The 20239-nt window shown below is 36.4% G+C and overlaps 1 protein-coding gene across 2 annotated transcripts in view; it reads left to right on the top strand.

Moving 5' to 3' along the window:
• The window catches only part of itga10 (integrin, alpha 10), a 74996-nt gene that overhangs the window by 53031 nt on the left and 1726 nt on the right, over positions 1 to 20239 (top strand). For both annotated transcript variants that reach the window (XM_073847058.1, XM_073847060.1), the window contains 20 exons: positions 5406 to 5571; positions 7350 to 7423; positions 8447 to 8591; positions 8711 to 8859; positions 9571 to 9714; positions 9830 to 10033; positions 11571 to 11701; positions 11851 to 12017; positions 12159 to 12301; positions 12498 to 12608; positions 12707 to 12792; positions 13552 to 13693; positions 15026 to 15118; positions 15227 to 15303; positions 15755 to 15844; positions 17997 to 18081; positions 18160 to 18273; positions 18369 to 18476; positions 18912 to 19025; positions 19128 to 19223. In XM_073847058.1, coding sequence (XP_073703159.1) covers positions 5406 to 5571; positions 7350 to 7423; positions 8447 to 8591; positions 8711 to 8859; positions 9571 to 9714; positions 9830 to 10033; positions 11571 to 11701; positions 11851 to 12017; positions 12159 to 12301; positions 12498 to 12608; positions 12707 to 12792; positions 13552 to 13693; positions 15026 to 15118; positions 15227 to 15303; positions 15755 to 15844; positions 17997 to 18081; positions 18160 to 18273; positions 18369 to 18476; positions 18912 to 19025; positions 19128 to 19223 — 2439 coding nt within the window. The remainder of the gene's footprint in view (positions 1 to 5405; positions 5572 to 7349; positions 7424 to 8446; positions 8592 to 8710; positions 8860 to 9570; positions 9715 to 9829; positions 10034 to 11570; positions 11702 to 11850; positions 12018 to 12158; positions 12302 to 12497; positions 12609 to 12706; positions 12793 to 13551; positions 13694 to 15025; positions 15119 to 15226; positions 15304 to 15754; positions 15845 to 17996; positions 18082 to 18159; positions 18274 to 18368; positions 18477 to 18911; positions 19026 to 19127; positions 19224 to 20239) is intronic.

Here is a 20239-nt window from a genome sequence, read left to right as displayed (position 1 = left end):
CATCCACTGGAATATCACTCTCTTGTGAACGCAGGTATGACAGTTAGCATAAGATACAGACTTAATTTTTTAAAGTTTTAAGTACGGATATTTTTTTTATACAAATTCATCAATTCACTTCAGAAGGCCTTCATTAATCTCCTGGAGCCACACACTCTATGAGTACTTCACTACTTTTTTATGATAGATTTATGCATTTTATTGGACTTTAAAATCTCAACACTAGGGGTGTGACGAGACACTTATCTCACGAGACGAGACACGAGACTGGGTTCATGAGAAAGAGACGAGACAAGTTTTTTTTAACTTTTTTAAAGAAATCCTCAGTGATGAAATATATAGGGAAAAATAGTTAACTAAAAAACACAAAATTCATGAACTTGTACTTTATGAAATTAAACTTCTATTTTAATGAATTATATGCAGTAATAAACATGTAAACTAAGGCTGCATGATTCTGGATAAATTGAAAAACAATGTTCTTTTATAAACTGGAGATCACGATTGAAGAAAAAAAGGATTAAAAATCTAAACAAAATTACGGAATTTACTAGTGGTTCTGACATAATGTTCATATTTGAGTCTATTTAAGTCTATATTTGAACAAAATGTAAAAAAGGAAGGAGTCAGTATCTCAATTAATAAAGACTTGTTTCACTATTGGAATCTCTTGAATGTATAATGGTAAATACTTTTTAAATGTGCAGTTGTTTTGATCGCTGCTGTAGACAATAAGTGTTTAGACCCAAACGTCTCAATTACGTATGTAACCCTCATTCCCTGAAGGAGGGAAGGGAGACATCACATCGGACCGACAAATTGGAATCCCAATTCGTTGGTCCAACATCAGGTCAAGGGTGACCAACTGAAAGGGAACACTTATTCAGTATTAACTACGACTTTTCCCTAAATGAATTCCTAATTTGTTGCTTATTTATTAATACTTAGTAAGGTAGTTGTTAAGTTTAGGTATTGGGTGAATTAGGGATGTAGAGTGGGGTCATGTAGAAAAAGGCATTAATATGTGCTTAATTAGTACTAATAAATGGCTAGTAATATGCATGCTAGTAAGAAACTAGTTAAGAGATTGTAAAATAAAGTGTTACCAAAAAGAGAGTAGTTTTAAGGCCGGGACACTCCAAAACGACGGTTGGCTGTTGGTCAACGTCGGACCGTCGGCCAGCATCTGTCGGGCTAGTTGGGCTCACATCAATGGCAGTTTTCTAGCGGGACTTTCAGGGCCGTCGGTGCAAGTGAGAACTCTGACTGGATTCTCAGTTTAGCAAATGAGTCAGGGTGGAGAATTAAAGCGATATTGATAAGAACAAGTAAGTAAATGAAGGTTGTTCTAATGTTACATGATCTTACCCAACCATTACAAAATGCAAATATTTACATAACAATATGTGCCGCTTAAAATGTTTTCAACATAGGCTAACTGATATTAAAAATTTTAAGCAAACGCTGCGTTGTTTACGTTTTGTATATCTGTGTATTTCACGTATAGCCTTATTTCGGTTTAGTTAACATGACTGGCTGTTGATTCTTTTTTTTTCAGTTCAGTTCAGTTGTATATTAAATTATATATAATGAAACATTATATTAATATAGTAGTATTTAGTAAGCCTTTCAAAATTCACCATTTGGCGATTCAGATAGTGGGGTACTGCTCTTTTGCTTTTTGTTTTTCCCATAAGCAACAGACATTGACAGCACATAATCAAAAAGAATGGTGCAATTTTAAATTTTCCCCAGTGAAATCTCTAGCAAAATTTAATATAAGCTCATTGAATATACAATGCAGCTAAACCACAAGAAAGAGTCCAAAAAATTAAAAAGAACTAGAATAAATGTCAGTCCATCTGAAAGTCATTTACTTTTCAATTTTAACTGCCTCTCACTGCTGTCCTGGGTGATTTGACATTTCTACTGTACTCCACTCATTGGAACGGAGGACTGCGTGTAAACCTGCTCCTGAATGAGCCCATGTTTTGCTCTATTAGACAAACAGTGCCAGAATGGTGTCCGGATTTGCAGAGTCATCTGGGTAATATGTCTCTCTGCGTCTCCTCTGGGGAACTGTGGAATAAAATTATGACAGCTGGTTTTAATGCCCCGCCAGCCAAAGCATAGCTTTCATGTTTTGATGTGTTTTATGTTCTCCCTCTCTCCTTTCGCGTTCTCTTCCTCCTGCACAGAACTAGGGAACGGATGGAAAAGTAAAACACTCACAGGAGAGAAGAGAAACAACCTCAGATGAATTTCTCTATTGGTCGTGTGGCGCAGCCAGGATATGTTTTAGACATTACAGGATAGAGATGCTGGGAATGTGAACATGGTGGGTTGGGAAGTGGGTGGGAGTTCAGAACAAGATACTAGGAATGTGCAGCAGTTAACTGTAAATTACAGTAGGTATGAACGAAAATAGACTGAATATTGTAGATTTGATTACTTAATTATTGCTTATGAACTCAAATATCCTCCTGAATGTGACTACCTGAGTACTAGTTGGGAACATGGTTGGGAAATGTCCACCAATTGCTCTCTGATTGTTTTTAAAGGTGTGTTTACACTTGTAGTTTGGTTCGTTTGGTTTATTTGGTACGGACCAAAAAGGAAAACGATACACTGGTCCACTTAGTGTTCACACTGGCATTTTCGACAGCAAACCTAAAGATACCATACCTAAAGCCATAGTGATACGTTCACAACCTGATTGGTCGGGTTGAATGATGTATATTTTTGTGACGGAACTCACCGAATACTCCAAACAAAAGGAAAAGGTGCATTTTTTTGGAAGCGGACCGAGACCCATCTCTTTAGCAGTCTTGGTCCACTTATTTGGTGTGCACCAGGGTTAGGATGGGAGCGTTCACTCAAATAAACCGCACTAACAGAGCAATTGCGCCAGAGTTCGTTTTAATCGAATTAAAGCAGGAATCTGCCCAGGTCTCTGATGAGATCCAGTAAGAAATCCTCAGATCTCTGTCCAGGGTGCTGAGCCACCATTCTTGATCACATGAACACACCTCACACCTGGATGACAGGACAGAATAGATATTTGACAGGAAGTGAGAGAGAAGGTGGCAGGATCACGAAAGGACCACAAGTCAGGACTCGAACATAGCACTTCCCATGAGTAAATGTGTTAGATTATTTTGAGAGCTCTAAAAGAGGACATTGGATGCCTATTTTCCACAAGTTGGTATCATTCTTTAGGCTCTTCATGAAATGTCTGACAACATTCTTTGGTTAAAATTCCTCAATGGTCGTGTAAAACAACACCTTTTTACCTTTTCAAAAACAGCTCTGTTTACAGTGACCCGTTTTGGTGCATTCCTCTTTAAATGATAATGAGCTACTGCTCACTCCACACCTCTCGACAGTTTTGTGTATTCAATGGCACATTACTAATAAAACAAAACTAATCCACTGCATCCTCAGTGGTTCTCATGTCGGGAGAAAATGAAGACTCTTATATTCACTTTTACCTGGTCTAATGACGAAAACGTACCTCTGGGAAATTTTTTCGCAAGATGTGAAACATATACCAATAAGTACATATCACTGCAGTTTCCAACAGTAATTGCTTTTTTATGTCACATTCACATTTGTTCTTACTATCCGGAAGGTACATTACTTTAAAACGTCACGGAGCAGAGTTACAGTGCAACTCAATGGGCATTTCAAGTCAGAACTGAGGTGACACGTGCAAAAACCAACATCACAAAAAACATATGTATGTCCATCTGTTCCAGGGAAAACAAACAAACACTCTTTTAGCACCACCCAGTGGACATTATACATTGGATATTTCACAACATTTTTTGCATCTTGCGAAAAAGTTAGCAGAGGTACGTTTTCATCATGATACCAGGTTAACAAAACAGCTGCATTGGTTATGAGATGTTGTAGATACAGCACAGGGAAAAAATGGAGGACTGAGTATATGCTGAGGGAGGAAATATGCTAATACGGGACAGTCTTCTGTCTTTGGTCCTGGGCAGGGCTTGAGCAATATGATGTCATACTGCTCAGAAAATCAAAATGGCTTGATAATTGAGACTATGTTTTTTTAGGAATAAAAAAAGTGAATGGATTTTTATTATTGTTGGGTGGTTATGTCCACATACTGCTAAGACACATTAATATACAAGCCATTTTTCATCTGATGTCCCCTTTAAAAAACTACTGTCAGGAAAGACACACAGTCCAAAAAATAGCAATGAAAGGTGTGGACACTTATTTTTGCAGATCACCTTTTTGCATATGCATTTGTACGAGTTTCCCTTTCAGGCGCAAAATTTATGGAAGGAAAGTGTTTAAAAAAAATTACGCAAGGTGATTTACTAAGGTCTGTGGTTGTCAGTTTACTTGTATTTTCTGCATTATTTAACTCCCCAGAAAAACATATCTTTTCACTTTCCACACCATTGGCATTTTTAAGGGATTGTGGATCCAGACATTCATAAAAAATTGAAAAATGAGGATGATTATCTATGACTGGAAAAAAATCTGACCCATATTTCTCATGTTGACTGGAAGTATTGTTGGAAAATTTAAAGGGATAGTTTACCCAAAAATGAAAATTCTGTCATTAGTTATTCACCCTCATGTTGTTGCAAACCTGTAAGACCTTCGTTCATCTCCAGAACACAAATAAGGATATTTTTGATAAAATCTGAGCGCTTTCTAACATAGACAGCAAACGCAGCTGACATGTTCAAGGCCTAGAAAGGTAGTAAGGGAATTGTTAAAATAGTCCATGTGACATCAGTGGTTCAACCTTATTTCATGAAGCTACGAGAAATTGTTGAATAAAGCCATTATTCTCACAGTTTCATAAAATTACAGATGAACCACATGGACTATTTTATCAATGTTCTTCCTACCTTTGGGGTTTGAATGTGTCAGTTGTGTTGCTGTCTATGCAGGGTCAAAAGCTCTTGAATTTAATCAAAATTATTTTAATTTGTGTTTTGAAGATCAACAAAGGTCTTATGGGTTTGGAACGACATTACGGTGAGTGATTAATGACATAATTTTCATTTTTAGGTGATTAACTCATGACCTAGCACTGATGGTTTTCAGGGCTTGTCGTTAGTGGTGTGCTGCCAGTGACTATGAGTGATGTTCTCTTCAGTTTCCTCTGCGTAGGTGTTTTGTTTCTGGGATGAGTTTCCTCTGAGTCCTGTATACCATCATTAATTTATCTATCAGATCATCTGCTTTCACCCTAATGGTATGGAGGAGGTGTTGGCTCTCTGGATGAGAAAAGCTATGCTGTTGTTCTTCTCCCTCTACTATCTAGTGAACAAAAGCCTGAGAAATTAGCATTTCCGATGAATGTCAATGCATTTCCGATCAGTATACTTAAAACATTTTACTCTCTCTGTCTTCTACAGGTATTAGGTCATTACATCCGCAGACAGCAAGATCCAGAGACCTTTATCAATGAGATTAAGTACATTGCCAGTGACCCCGATGAGAAATACTTCTTCAACGTGACGGATGAGGCTGCTCTAAATGACATTGTAGATGCACTGGGGGATCGCATTTTTAGTCTGGAGGGTAAGAGCAAGAACATTCATCCTTAATGACCATAGAAAAAAAAACAGATTTTCTTCCGTCGAAAAGCAACAGTGGTTCTTTGACCTAAAAAGAACAGAAAATCAGATTTCCTTTTTTTTTTGATGTTGATTGTGTTTTTTCAACACATTTGGACACTTTACAAAAACAACATAACAGACCAAGCAACATTTATTAAATTCATATTTTAAGGAATAGTTCACCCAAAAATGAAAATTCTGTCATTAACCGTCAAAGACCGAGACACCCAACCGCAGCTAAAAATAAGCGAATAAACAGGTTTTGGTCTTTTGAACCACCGATTAGCATGTTTCTTTGGAAATCTGAACAAATGAAAAGGTGAAAGTAAAGTGGGTTGTGCGTGCATGAAAACAAACGTGAAATAACACATTTGCATGACAGCATTCTTTGAAAACATTTCAGTTGCATTGCTGTCTATGCAGGGTAAGAAAGCTCTCTGATTTCATCAAAAATATCTTAGTTTATGTTCTGAAGATTTAATAATAATTTTTAATAATTTTAGGGTAAACTAGCCCTTTCAATATGAATGATCCTTTTTAGATAGAAAGTGATGATTAAACTTGTATTTTAGGAAATGAGTATGTCACAAGACAAGCAACATTTTACCCAAAAAAGGCATTGGCATCATGAGAAAAAAGGGAAAGAGACAGGACAAGATATCATTTCAGAAAAAGCATTCCCGTAAGAACAGGGTGTGACTCTTGTGCCATCTTGAATATGAGGAAGGCCAGGCAGGAAGGATGGGAGGAATGTGATGATTGACCTTAAAGTGGGCACAGCTGTAGGTTAGAAGTACAGGAAGAAATATGATTAGCAAGTGCTGTGCACTAACTGGAATTCACATTTTATGTCCACAGAAACACGCCTAATACCGCATGTATAGCAGAACTAGGCACTCTTTCCCTAAATCTAATTATAAAAAATAAAACGAGTTTTAAAGTTCTGGATTCACTTAAACTCTAGTTCTAAAGATTCTGTTCATTTTAAAGCTCTCAAACTAAAATGAACGCTCAGAAAAGTCATCTTTGTGTAAAGCTGTCAGATCTGACTATCAAAGCATTCAATAGCACAGACCCTGAAAAACATGGAAGAATTAGGGGGAGACACAGCAGGCAAAAAATATTGTTTTCTGTCTGTTTTAAGTTTTTCTGAATTATGGAGTGACAAAATGAGATACCCAAAATCCCCTCTGTAAAAACATTTGACTCTAATATGTAAAAATCATGATCATGCAGTCAAATATGTTTTACGGCCATTAATAAAGTGAAAGTGATGTATTGTAATGACAATTGATCCTGTTTCATACCTTTTTCCATGTTTTGGAACACTAAGAAACGTGCATTATATTTTTTCCTGTGATGAAAATGATAAATACAGTTACTCCAGTTTTCAGTGTCACTTAATCCTTCAGAAATCATTCTAATATTATGATTTGCTGTTCAAAAACATTTTGTATTATTAGCACAGTTGAAAACAGTTTACAAGAAACAGCATTTATTTTGTAACACTATAAATGTTTTTTTTTTTTTTTTTAATTTGAGCGCCCTTGCTGAATAAAAGTATTAATTAAAAAAAAAAAAACCTTTCTCCCCCCAAACCTTTTGAAGGGTAGTGTACTTGAAATATTGGTTGATATAAATGACATTTACATCGAAATTTGATTACAGCACTTTGCGCTATTTGAACTTACACCACTGCTGTGTATTCATTTATAGTGTTAATGTGTTCTGCTGTTACAGGGACCCTGGGATACAATGAAAGTGCCTTTCTCATGGAGATGTCTCAGATTGGTTTTTCGACACATATTTTGGATGTGAGTTTCAGTGTACTTTATGGTCACATGCAGTTGTGCCTAGTTAAATTAAAATTATAAACAAGACATACACTACTGTTTAAACATTTGGCATCAGTAAGATTTTTAATGTTTTGTTTTTAAAGAAGATTCTTCTGCTCATCAAGGCTGCATTTATTTTATCTAGAAAAAACAGTAATATTGTGAAATATTATTTCAATGTAAAATAACTGTTTTCTATGTGAATATATTTAAAATGTAAAAAATGTAAAATATGTCAAATATATTAAAATGTAATTTATTCTTGTGATGCAAAAGTGAATTTTCAGCATCATTACTCTAGTTTTCAGTCTTACATGATCCTTCAGAAATCATTCTAATATGCTGATTTATTATCAATGTTGTGCTGCATTTATTTATTATAGAAATCTTTTATAACAATATAAACTATTATTTAACAGTTTGTGGTACATTTTTCAGTAAATTGTTATTCTTTCTTTTTTTGAAAGAACTACTTCTATTCACCAAGGATGTGTTAAATTGATTAAAAAAAATTATAGCAAAGACTTATATTGTTAGGAAAGATTTATATTTTGAATAAATTCAGTTCTTTTTAACAGTTATTCAACAAATAATCCTGATAAAAGAATCATTGATTACAAAAAAAAAAAAAAAACACAAAGCGGCACAACTGTTTTCAACACTGATAATAAAAGTAATAAATCAGCATCTTAGAATAATTTCTGAAGGATAATGTGACAGTAAAGACTGGAGTAATGGCTGATGAACATTCAGCTGTGCATCACAGGAATAAATTATATTTAAAAATTATTTTTAACCATTATTTTAAACTGTAATAATATGAAATGTTTTTACTGTGTTTTTAAGCAAGTAAATGCAGCCTTGATGAGCATAAGAGAATTCTTTAAAAAAAAACATTAAAAATCTTACTGATCCCACATATTTGAACAGCAGTGTACGTACAGTAAATGGCATTAAACATGCAATCATGCTGTAATGAGATATTTTTGGATCATACTGTAGGATGGCATCTTATTTGGCATGGTGGGTGCATATGATTGGGAGGGAGGCGTCCTGAAGGAGAGCAAAGAAGGGCAGCTAAAGCCTTCAAGAGAAGCCTTTGAGAAAGAGTTTCCACTGGAGCTAAAGAATCATGCAGCCTACCTAGGTAACATATTACTTTATAAAACCAACCACCAAATAAATATTTCTTTAAGTTTATGCCTTAACATAACATTACAGCTATTTACTAATACTTAGATGTGGACATGTGAACATTTTTTGCAGGTTACACAGTGTCCTCAGTGGTTGTAGGTGACTGGAGGAGGCTGTATGTTGCTGGTGCGCCTAGATTCAAGCACAAAGGAAAGGTCATTCTATTTGACCTCACCCCAGAAGGCGACGTCATAATCACACAGGCGCTAAATGGAGAACAGGTGGAGATCGATCTCTTCATTCTTAGATTTATTTATACTGACACCCTCTACTTTCACAGACTTTGTCTCTGGTCCACAAATGAGATCTCCATCAAACCCTTGGTGAAGTCCAATTCTTTGAGTTTTGCATTATCCTGCTTTTCTCAGTTGATCTTTTATTGCTTTTCCTCACTCGGTAGTTCTTTCACACCACATTCCTTCTCTCTCACAATTAATGAGTTTATTTTCTTATTAAACAAAAGCAAAGGGTTTCATTTTCTCAGACCGCTCCTAAAATCAAAGTGATACTTAGAACAAAATCCAGAGGATCAGGGTTCCCACAGTCATGGAAAACCTGAATAAATCAGGGGATTCTAAAATAGAGTTTTCTAGGCCTGGAAAAGTCACAGAAATAAATACAATCTTAAACATTTCTTTAATGATTGTACATTTCATCAGTTTGCTTAGAGCTTTTGTAGAGTTAAACTTGTTTGCACGCTTTCATTTATGAAAGATTTGTTGTTTTGTTGTTGTCTTTTCACCAAATCTTACTGAATGACATTTGAATAGAATAGTGTATATTTTTCAGTATTGGTCATTTATCATTCATCAGCCATAACATCAAAATTATACGTTTATTATATCATATCATTGCATCCCCTAATGGAAACACATTGGCCAGAAAGTGTGGGAACCGTCAGATTGCTTAACATCTTTTCTCTCTCCCTGCAGATTGGCTCATATTTTGGCAGTGAGGTGTGCGTGGTGGATGTGGATCAGGATGGAATAACAGACATCCTGCTCATAGCTGCTCCCATGTTCCTGGGAGCAGGAAACAAAGAAACAGGCAAAGTCTATGTCTACTGTTTGGATGGGGTAAGAACCACAGTGGCAGTACTGTTTGTGTGAGAGACATACAGAGAGAGATTAATGCTGTCATGCTAAACATCATAATCTCTGTCATACACCTCTGTCTCTGTCTCTCTACCAGGATGGTTTTGCCCCTAACGGTACGCTACATTCTCAGAAAAAAGCACAGGATGCACGCTTTGGTTATGCTATGGCAGTAGCCCCTGACCTAAACCATGACGGATATGCCGACCTGCTTGTCGGAGCGCCGCTTGAGGATGACCACCAGGGAGCTCTTTACATCTACCATGGCGACGAATACTACATCATACCTCAGTATAAACAGGTAAATATATCACTACTTCATGTGTGCAACCAACCGCAAGTGCTAGACCGCTGAGACCAGACAAATTGTATACATTAGGAATGTAACGATATGAAAATCTCACAATATGATAATATCTCGATGTGAAGTCCATGATACAAAAAAAAAACCAGACAAATGAAGAATTTTGAAAAATAACGAAAATGTGTCACTGCAAATCTAGTGAAATGCTGTAATCATCTGCCATGAAAATAAAGCAGAACTGGTGGCCGCTGCGTTCCCAACACATGCAAAAGACGAGTTCGCTGCATTCACTGTGAACTGAGCCATTCTGAGCCATTCACGAGCTGAGCGCCTGAACAAACTGGGTGCCTCGCTTTGAAACGCGCAGCAAAAACAAACTTGATGAAGGGATTAAGCCATATTGTTCTTTCGGTTTTAGTTAATTTGACAGATACTGTGCCAAAGCATAATGGCCCAAAACACAACTTTAAAGACCTTTTATGTTAGAATAAGAAGTTTAGATATATTACAAACATAAAAATATGTATTAGAAATTAAATAGATTTCTTTTTTAGTTGAACTTGTAATTTATATGTAAAAAAAGAAAAAAAATTATTTAGTTTTGAGAATGGACACTATTGTTCAAATATGTGTGGTCTGTGTAATCTAGGCTAAAGTCTAATTATGAGACAACAAGCATCAAAGTTTGATTTCAACCATGAATTTCACTGATTTCAACCTTTGACATGGTCTTGGTTAGTATTAAAAATATTAAGGTTATGTTTTCACAGAATGTTCTTTACATTATGAAGGAAGATTTTATGTAAAAATAAAAGTAAATCACAAAAAAATTACTTTATCTGGGTTTTCACAGCTAGTGTCACATAAAAAAAACAAGGGTGCATTTATTTGATCAAAAATATGGTAAAACACAGTAATATTGTGAAATATCATTACCATTTTGAATAACTGTTTATATATATATATATATATATATATATATATATATATATTTTTTTTTTTTTTTTTTTTTAAATGGAATCTATTCCTGTGACGGCAAAGCTGTTTTTTAGCAGCACTTCAGTCTTCAGTGTCACATGATCCTTCAAAAATCAGTCTAATATGCTGATTTGGAGCTCAAGAAATGTTTCTTATTATTATCAATGTTGAAGACAGTTGTGCTGCTTAATTGTTGTGTAAACTGGGATATATTCTTTAATGAATGGTTAGAAATTAATAAAATAAAATAATTAATTCCGTAAAAAAAAGAAAAAAAAGTACTGACTATATATAGCAATATTAAATATGTATTCTGAGTTTGTCACACCACAGAAAAATATGTTATTAACCACCCGGCCAAATTTGAATGAATCCAAAAACCGGCAAGTAAATAAAATAAGCAGTATTCTCTGCTCCCAAACATTGGGGGTGTGTCTGTTCACAGTCTTTGTAACGCGTATAATGTGTTTAGAAACTTTAACTTTTAGACCCCATTTTACCTGTTATTTTATTTACAATTTCACATAATAATAAACCTCTCTTTTTCTTTCTGCAGCGCATCCCAGGCTCCTCTCTCTCTCCAGGGCTGCAGTATTTTGGCCGTAGCCTGAGCGCTCTGCTGGATCTGGATGGGGATGAGTTACTGGATCTTGCTGTGGGAGCACAGGGCACTGCCGTCCTGCTGAAGTACTCTATGCCTCATTACAGTCTTGTGTGCCATCATAGCCACCAATTTGTCACTTTAAATTATGTGTCAAACAGTAGTCAAGTCAAGTTTGATTATGACCCGTGGTAACAACTTTGCTCGACTCCTGACCTCTCTCTGTACTCTACAGGTCACGCAGTATAGTGCAGATCAACGTCAGCCTGTCCTTCCAGCCACACTCCATAAATGTGATACAGAAGAACTGCTACAGAGCTGGTCGAGACTCCGCATGCCTTAACGCCACGGTTTGCTTTCTGGCCCTGTCTCGCTCCCCTGGCTCTTATGGCACATATTTTGGTAAGGTGTCATGTAACCAAAAAGCTTCTTCCATTGCTGTACTAAATTCCTTTCATGTATGGCATGTCTGTTATTAGCAACTCTGTCTATTAATGTCTATTAACACACTTCCTGAACTACCACATCTGCTTGTTTGTATAGATATGCAGATGGGGGCCATGTTGGATGACAGAAAGATCTTGGCTCGTGCTCTGTTTGACTACAACTCCCAGAGGCAGACCCTAATGGGCGTTGTAGCTCGTGTGGGGGAGACCATGTGTTACACACTACCATTTCATGTCTTTGTAAGTGTAAATGTCTTTAAAAAATCAATGAAGTAAAGGATAATGTACAATTAACCGGTCGATTTTGCAAAAAGCGGTTGTTTTACTCTAATGGCAGACGGACTGTACATTATCCCGCTTATTACATGAGTACTTACTGATTGTTTTCAAGTAAAAGTGTTCTTCCCTCTGTTACTGTTTTTCTTTGTATATCTAGGATACAGCTGATTACATCCGACCAATCAGCTTCACTTTGCGCTTCAAAATCAATGACACAGAGAGCGGCCCGGTACTAGATGAGGGCTGGCCAACAACATTCAAGAAGTCTGTGAGTGCTATTCAATTGCACTATTCTTTTAAAAAAACTATTCTTTTCCCCCTCATACTGTTTGTTAACACAAATATTGATTTCTTTATTGCCTTTAGATCCCATTCTTCAAAGACTGTGGGGAGGATGATGTGTGCTTAACTGATCTGGTTTTACAGGCCCATATGGACATTTCTGGAACAAGGTAACAGAGAAATTGTCCTCGTGCTGTATTAGTTTTTTTTTTTTTTTTTCAGATTTAAAGGGAAGCCCGGGTATTAAGACTTCTGTGGCTTAAGATAAAGTAAAAGATGATGTCTCTTACTGAACTATGTAGTAGAAAACCCATGAAAGATTTATGTTATTTTAAAAAATCCACATCGTTTTGTACATATTTTAGACTATGGGTGGCAACATTATTTGATTATGTCAAATGGTTGCACTCGTTACTGGTGCCATCTGTTGCTTTTGGTTGTAATTTTTATCGAAGGGCAACAAGAGAAGCAATGTAGGTCTTCACTGCTTTCCTAGTGATGAGAAGAGGAGAAAAGAATGGGAAGATACCTGTGGATGAATAAAGCTTCCTAAAGACCTGCATTTGTGGCTTTTAGTAGACTACAACTACTGAAAGAGCTTATAAACGGCAGAGACAAGAAACGCTAGATGCCGTGCAGGATGTAAACATGCCGACTCTTGTCATGACACTGTGGCCTACGCATATATCCATCGCCACCTGTATGAGCTTTCAGTAGCTGTGGTCATCGTATCAGTATTTTATTTTTAGAATTGTGTTGCCCATATGTATAAAACAAAGGATTTTTTAAATAATGTATATCTTTAATGGGTTTTCTACTACATATTTCAGTAAGAGACATCATTTACGTTATATTAAGCCCTTTAAATTCCCTTTAACAAGCATGTGTTGTGTAAGTAACGTCAATGCTGTTCCTATCTGTTCTTGCAGGCAGCAACCGTATGTTATACGCAGCACTCGGCGACGGCTTGCAGTAGAAGTGCAGCTACAAAACCGGCTAGAAAACGCCTATAACACGAGTCTCACTCTTCATTACTCCAAAAACCTGCATTTCAGCAGTCTAAGTATAAGGGTACCAGCACAATCTCCTCAGAACACATAGAAGTATATTAGTATAAACACACCAGCCTGTGTTAAATATGGCAGTGTGATTGAATTATGCCAAATGATTAATATAATAGATACTTTACTAATAAAGATCAGAATTATGTGTACAAAACATTAGGGGTCAACCGATATGTGTTTTTCAGGGCTGATGCCAATACCGATAATTACATATCAAGTAGACCAATAACCGATATTTTAAACTGATAAATAAGTGTATTGTAAAAATAGATATTATTGTCAAAATTAAGAATAACAAGTGCTCTGACAAAACTTTTACATTATTTTATCGGCAAATCAATTTTGAAAAGGACTGATACCGATAACCATAAAATGCTTAATAATAGTGCCAATAATTGTCCAGGCTGATAATTAGTCGACCCCTACAAAATATACACTACCATTTAATAGTTTGAGGTCAGATTTTTTTTTTTTTTAAAGAAATTGATACTTTTATTCAGCAAAGATGCATTAAATGCCTAGTTCTTTCATGAAACTCTAGATGGCACTTAACATAACTGATAATATTCACAGCCTTACACGACTTGACACAAGCTGATTGGTTCATGTCGCATATGCAGCTAATGAGTTTGCACCTTTACCTTTAAATGGCTGATCGGCATTCACTTGAGCGTTTTGCAGTGCACTTTTCAGAGTTCCTCTGAAACCCTCCATGTTCCCCAGCTCCACCTGTATGGATCTGCTGTGGTTTATTTTATATGATATTTGTGCAGCAGCAGTATGTCTTAAATACTCACATCACTGTATCGCCATATGTTTTGGCAGTAGCAAGTTCCTGTACTTGCTTGCAGAAGCAATAATCAACAGCAGCAGCAATTCAGCGTAGCAGATCTATTCCGCCAAGACCAAATACATTAACATAATCATACCCATTACCATGCTAAAATCTTCCTAGAGTTGTCATGACAGAAATTAATTAAAAGTAATAACATTTAGAATGTGACAAAAGATTTATTTCAAATAAATGCTGTTCTTTTGAACATTCTATTTATCAAAGAATTCTGAAAAAATGTATCATGGTTTCCACAAAAATACTAAGCAATATTAAGAAAAATATGTTTTCAGTATTGTTAATAATAAAAAATGTTTTACAATATTACTAAAACTTACCGACCTAAACTATTGAATGGGAGTGTAAGTATTTGAAGAGAAATATTCTTATTTATACACATAATTAATGCATAAGTGGAGTATATTCCATTGTTTCATGAACCACACTTCTCACTTCTTAATTTTTTCTGTCTGCCTCATTTTTGTTTCCGTCTTTCTGTCTCTGTAGGAAGACGCCCTGTTTAAGATTGAATGCACAGATCTAAGCTCAACCAGTCACTCCTGTAATGTCAGTTACCCAGTGTTCCGCTCTCAGTCGAAGGTAAGCCTCTGAAAGGACGAAGGTTTGTCGTCATAATTCATTGAAACAGTCACTGGGCCGTTTTGGTTTGTTGACCAGTGATTCTCCCTACTGCCTCATTTTTCTTAGGTGAACTTCATGTTGGAATTCGAGTTCAGTTGTACGTCTCTCATCAGTGAAGTCCAGATGAAGCTTATTGCTTCCAGGTAAACACACGCACACAACTTAAACCATTAGCAAACGGTGCTACTCAGGGATGTCATGCACAGTATTTTGAGGGGACACAAGGGTTTTTCTGGCTCATTTACTGTCCTAGACAAAGACGTGACCATAGAAAAAAAGCATGTTTATTGAAGCCATAGCCAGAGCAGAATTCAAGGAGAACCTGGTTCTGGAAGCTGACTTTTTTTGTATTACAATATATAACAATATATACATAAACAACTCTATTTTTTGGAAGATGCGTTCAAAGTTGTTTGTTCACACTTCTGTACCATTCTGGATACAGTGCACATCTGAACACAGCATTTGCAAATATATGTTCACATGTATGTATGTAAAGCCGGTGATATGATAAAATGTGTACTGAGTGTATGTATGTGTGTGTGTGTGTGTGTGTGTGTGTGTGTGTGTGTGTGTGTGTGTGTGTTTCCACAGTGACAGTGTGGAGAGTGAAGGCACACTTTCAGACAACAGTGTACAGTTGCAGAGTATTGTACAGTATGAACCAGATCTCTTCATAACAAGGTTAGTTACTTAATGTAGCCATCCATTCATAGATTTTTAAAAGAAATCACATTTCTGCTTGTAACTTCTGACCAGTTTGGCCAAAAATCAGAGAATTGATCTTGTTACAGTAGATTCAGAGTGGCATACTAAATCATACAATACCAAATGGAAGGTATATCTCCAGGAACAGGTTTGGGCACCCCTGGTCTAAAGCAAAATTCTTGGCTCATAAGTTGAATACATACCAAAAATTTAATTTCTATACACTCAAGATTTTTCGCAATTTAGAATTTTCCAAAAAATCTACTTTTTTTAACTTCTCCTATACAGTTTGTTTTCACTAAAATTGGCTCAGAACATCTTTAGAACATTCATACCAAACCAGTGTGATAATAAATTTGACGAAGTGTGTGCAAACATGCACATGAGGCTATATCTCTGCAATGCTTTAGTGCAGGGGTTTTCAAACCTGTCCTGGAGCCTCCCCTGCCCTGCACATTTTGCTTGTCTCTCTCATCTAATACACCTGATTCAAATCATCAGCTCATTAGTAGAGACTGCAAGACCTGAATTGGGTGTGCCTAATAAGGGAGACATACAAAATGTGCAGGGCAGGGGAGGCTCCAGGACAGGTTTGAAAACCCCTGCTTTAGTGGATTTTGACCAAACTTGGTATGTGTCATAACAAGCATGACCTGGAAAATGCTGTATTTTTCAAACAAATAACGTATTGTTATGAATCTTCTAAATTTGTCTGCAGATAAGATTTAAAAATTGGCACACTGATAGAGGACATCATTAATCACAACAAATCTGGAGTCTCTAACACAAACTATCTAGTGCTACCAACAGGCCAAATTTGCACACATTTTTCTGCTGATAACTTTTGAACATTAGGTCTAAAAGCAAAATGCATTTTTTTCTCTGATTTCTTGACTCATAACAAGTTGAATGCATACCAAACATTTAATTTCTACACTAAGTATTTCGCAAATTGAAATTTTCCAAAAAAATCTACTTTTGTTCCAATTTTCAGCTAAATTGGCTCAGATCATATTTAGAGCATTCTGGCAAAAGGTTATCAAAAGCTTTTTGAAATACCAAACCATTATTGTAAAGTGTGTTAATAAATTTGACAAAGTTTGTGCAAAAATAGACATGAGGCTATATCTCCGCAATGCTTTAGCAGATTCTGACCAAACTTGGTATGTCTCATAACAAGCATGACTTGAGGGCACATGAATAGTATGGGCACAGAGCCACATACTGGCTAAAATATATAAAAAATAGACATTTCTGCTTACAACTTATGACCAGTTTGGCCAAAAATCATAAGATTGGTCATGCCGAATCAAACAATACCACATTTTTCTGTGTCAGCCATTTTAGCATGGACCATTTCAAATTTTGTGGTAAAATGCTAAAATGCTTGTTAGGAATCTTCTAGGAAAGTTTTGAAATTCGGCACACGGATAGAGGACAGTCTCATCATTAACCACAGGAAATTTGGAGTCTCTAACGCAAACTCTGTAGTGCCATCAACAGGCCAAATCTGCACTCATGTTTCTGCTGCTAAGTTTTGAACCATTAGGCCTAAAAGCCTTTTTTTCTCCACTGTTTTCTTGATTTGAGCTCATAACGAGTTGAATGCTTACCAAAAATAAAATTCCTACACTCAAGATTTTTTGCAATTTGGAATTTTCCAAAGAATCTACTTTTTTGTCCAATTTTCAGCAAAATTGGCTTAGATCATCTTCAGAGAATTGTGGCAAAATGTTATTAAAAGCTTTTTGATATACCAAACCGTTTTTGTAAAGTGCGTTAACAAATTTGTGCAAAAATCTATATCTAGCAATTCTGACCGGATTCTGAATCTGTCATAACAATCATGACTTGATTGCACATTAATACTTTTGGCACAGCGCCACCTACTGGTCAAAAGATATTTTAAAAATGAGTTATTCTGCTTATAACTTCTGACCAGTTTGGCCAAAAATTATGTTGGCCTTTTTGGACATTGGCAATTTGTAGTTTTGTAGTAAAATTCTGTGTCGATTTCTACAGAGGGGGATCACTTTCCCTTACACCTAAGTGCAACTTTAAAAATGTATGCATGTTCACTGTACAATATGCATATGTGGTTGTTTTATTCTGGCTCAATTCACTTCAGTGACTCCAACCTAAACCGCTATGAGGTTCACCCGACCAGGACCATGTCAGAAGGGACAGGACCTGAGTTCCACACACATTTCAAGGTGTGTGAATGTAAACCTGATAGGCTCATTGGTTTATGTTTAAAAAATGGCTACATGTGAAATGTTTTTTGCTATCAGGTGCAGAATCCAGGCTGTTACGCTGTCAGTAATCTGGAGCTCAGCGTCAATTTGCCTGCTGTGGCTTCAGGAGACAGAGTTTTCGCGACTGTGGTTGATGCTTCCTCCTTTAATGTTAGTATTACATATTTATGTGTATTATTGTTATTCTTATGCATCTTTGTGTTCATGTATTTGATGGTGTTGATGGTTTTTCTGTTTATTTGTAGTCTTCAGGTGTGAACTGCAGTATAGTCAATGATCTTTCTAAATTAAAGTCCAGTCAGAGAGATGTGCGTCCACTTCATCCAGAAGACATGAAGAAAACTGAATTATTGGTGAGAATACAGATGCTATGTTCACTCCTAGTTTGGTTAAGAAAGAAATTAACAAATGCATTCTATAACTGAAGGAAAAAAAAAAACGTTTTCAGGACAAACAACGGAATTTTAAGAGTTAGCTTGGTTGATTTGTGTTGAACAGACTTGCGATTGACAACTCAATGTTTCGACATTACTCTTTGTCTGGTTGAAAATTCCTGTGACGTGTTTGGGTGGAGGAGAAAAATACAATTAAACAAACTGGAATGAACCAGAGTTTTGCCTGCATATCTGAGAAATCAGCAGAAAAGGCTCGAAATACAGATGAATACCCACCCTAACATTTAAAATGCTTCTATATAGTTGTGCATGAAATGATTCTGTATGTAAAAATAAATATGTACTGCTCTAAAGTATCGTGTATTAATATCTTTTTTTTTTTTTCATATTTAGAATTGCACTTCCTCTTGGTGTGTGGAGGTTGTGTGTCATATCCAGCAGCTACTGAAGGGACAAACAGCCTTGATCCGCATCACTAGGAGGATACATGACAACTTCTTCAGACAGGTGACATCTCTCACACAGGAAAATAGCTACTGAGTTCAGATGTCTTTACTGGGATTTGTTTGTGTTTCAGTCTCTAATCTAACTACTGTATGCTTCTGTCAGGCCAAGTTTAAAGCAGTGACAATTGTGGGCTCTTACCAGCTGTCAGCTCGAGAGTCCAGTCTGATTACAATGGGAAATGCTGCCCTCTTGAGGGAGGTGAGAAAACTGACAGCACATGAACTGAACTGAATTTCATGGACAAAAACGTCCCACTAGTCACTGACGTCCAGGGCACACTCACTCAGTACTATATGTTTGATCTAAAATGCAACAGCCCTCATGTTTAACTGCAGAACAGCAATTGTGAGTAAATCGTTGCAGGACTGTAATATGAAGAGTGTACAAAGTAACATATGTTTAGCAACTGTGTCAAAGTAGCACATAACAGCCACAATACCGGTATAAACACAACTTAACCTGTGTCATCATTTGCAAAAGCCTATATTTTCACAGTCCACACTACAAAGTGAAAATGACATCTTCAGATCTGTCTCAGTGTGGACAGAAGGCCAAAACGGAGAGAAAAAGATACGTTTTTAAACGAAAATGTATTAGTGTGGACAAAACCTGAAACTTAACTGCAGGTCGTTGGCCTTTCTAGGAGCAAAAATGTATTTATTCATTCTCTTACTCACTAACTCATTCATTCATTCATTCACTCACTCACTCTCACTCATCCACTCATTCACTAACTCACTCATTCACTAGCTCACTCATACACTCACTTTCACTCAGTCATTCACAAACTCGCTCATTTACTCACTTATTCAGTCACTCATTCACTAACTCACCCATTTACTCACTCATTCACTCGCTCATTCACTCAACCATTCACTTATTAACTCACTCATTCACTCGCTCATTCACTTGCTTATTCACTCACTCGCTCATTTACTAGCTCATTCACTCACTCACCCATTTACTCACTCACTCGCTCACCCATTCACTCGCTCATTCACCCACTCACTTACCCATTCACTTATTCACTCACTCATTCTCATTCACAAACTCGCTCATGTACGCACTCATTTAGTCACTCACCCATTCACTCATTCACAAATTAGCTCATTTACTCACTCTTTCAGTCACTCACTCACTCACCCATTTACTCACTCACTCACCCATTCACTTATTCACTCACTCATACACTTGCTTATTCACTCACTCGCTCA

The sequence above is a fragment of the Garra rufa genome, chromosome 9 (genome assembly GCF_049309525.1).
Source record: "Garra rufa chromosome 9, GarRuf1.0, whole genome shotgun sequence".
Classification (NCBI taxonomy): domain Eukaryota; kingdom Metazoa; phylum Chordata; class Actinopteri; order Cypriniformes; family Cyprinidae; genus Garra; species Garra rufa.
Note: the sequence above shows the minus strand (reverse complement) of the source record. Positions and strands in the feature narration are given on the sequence as shown.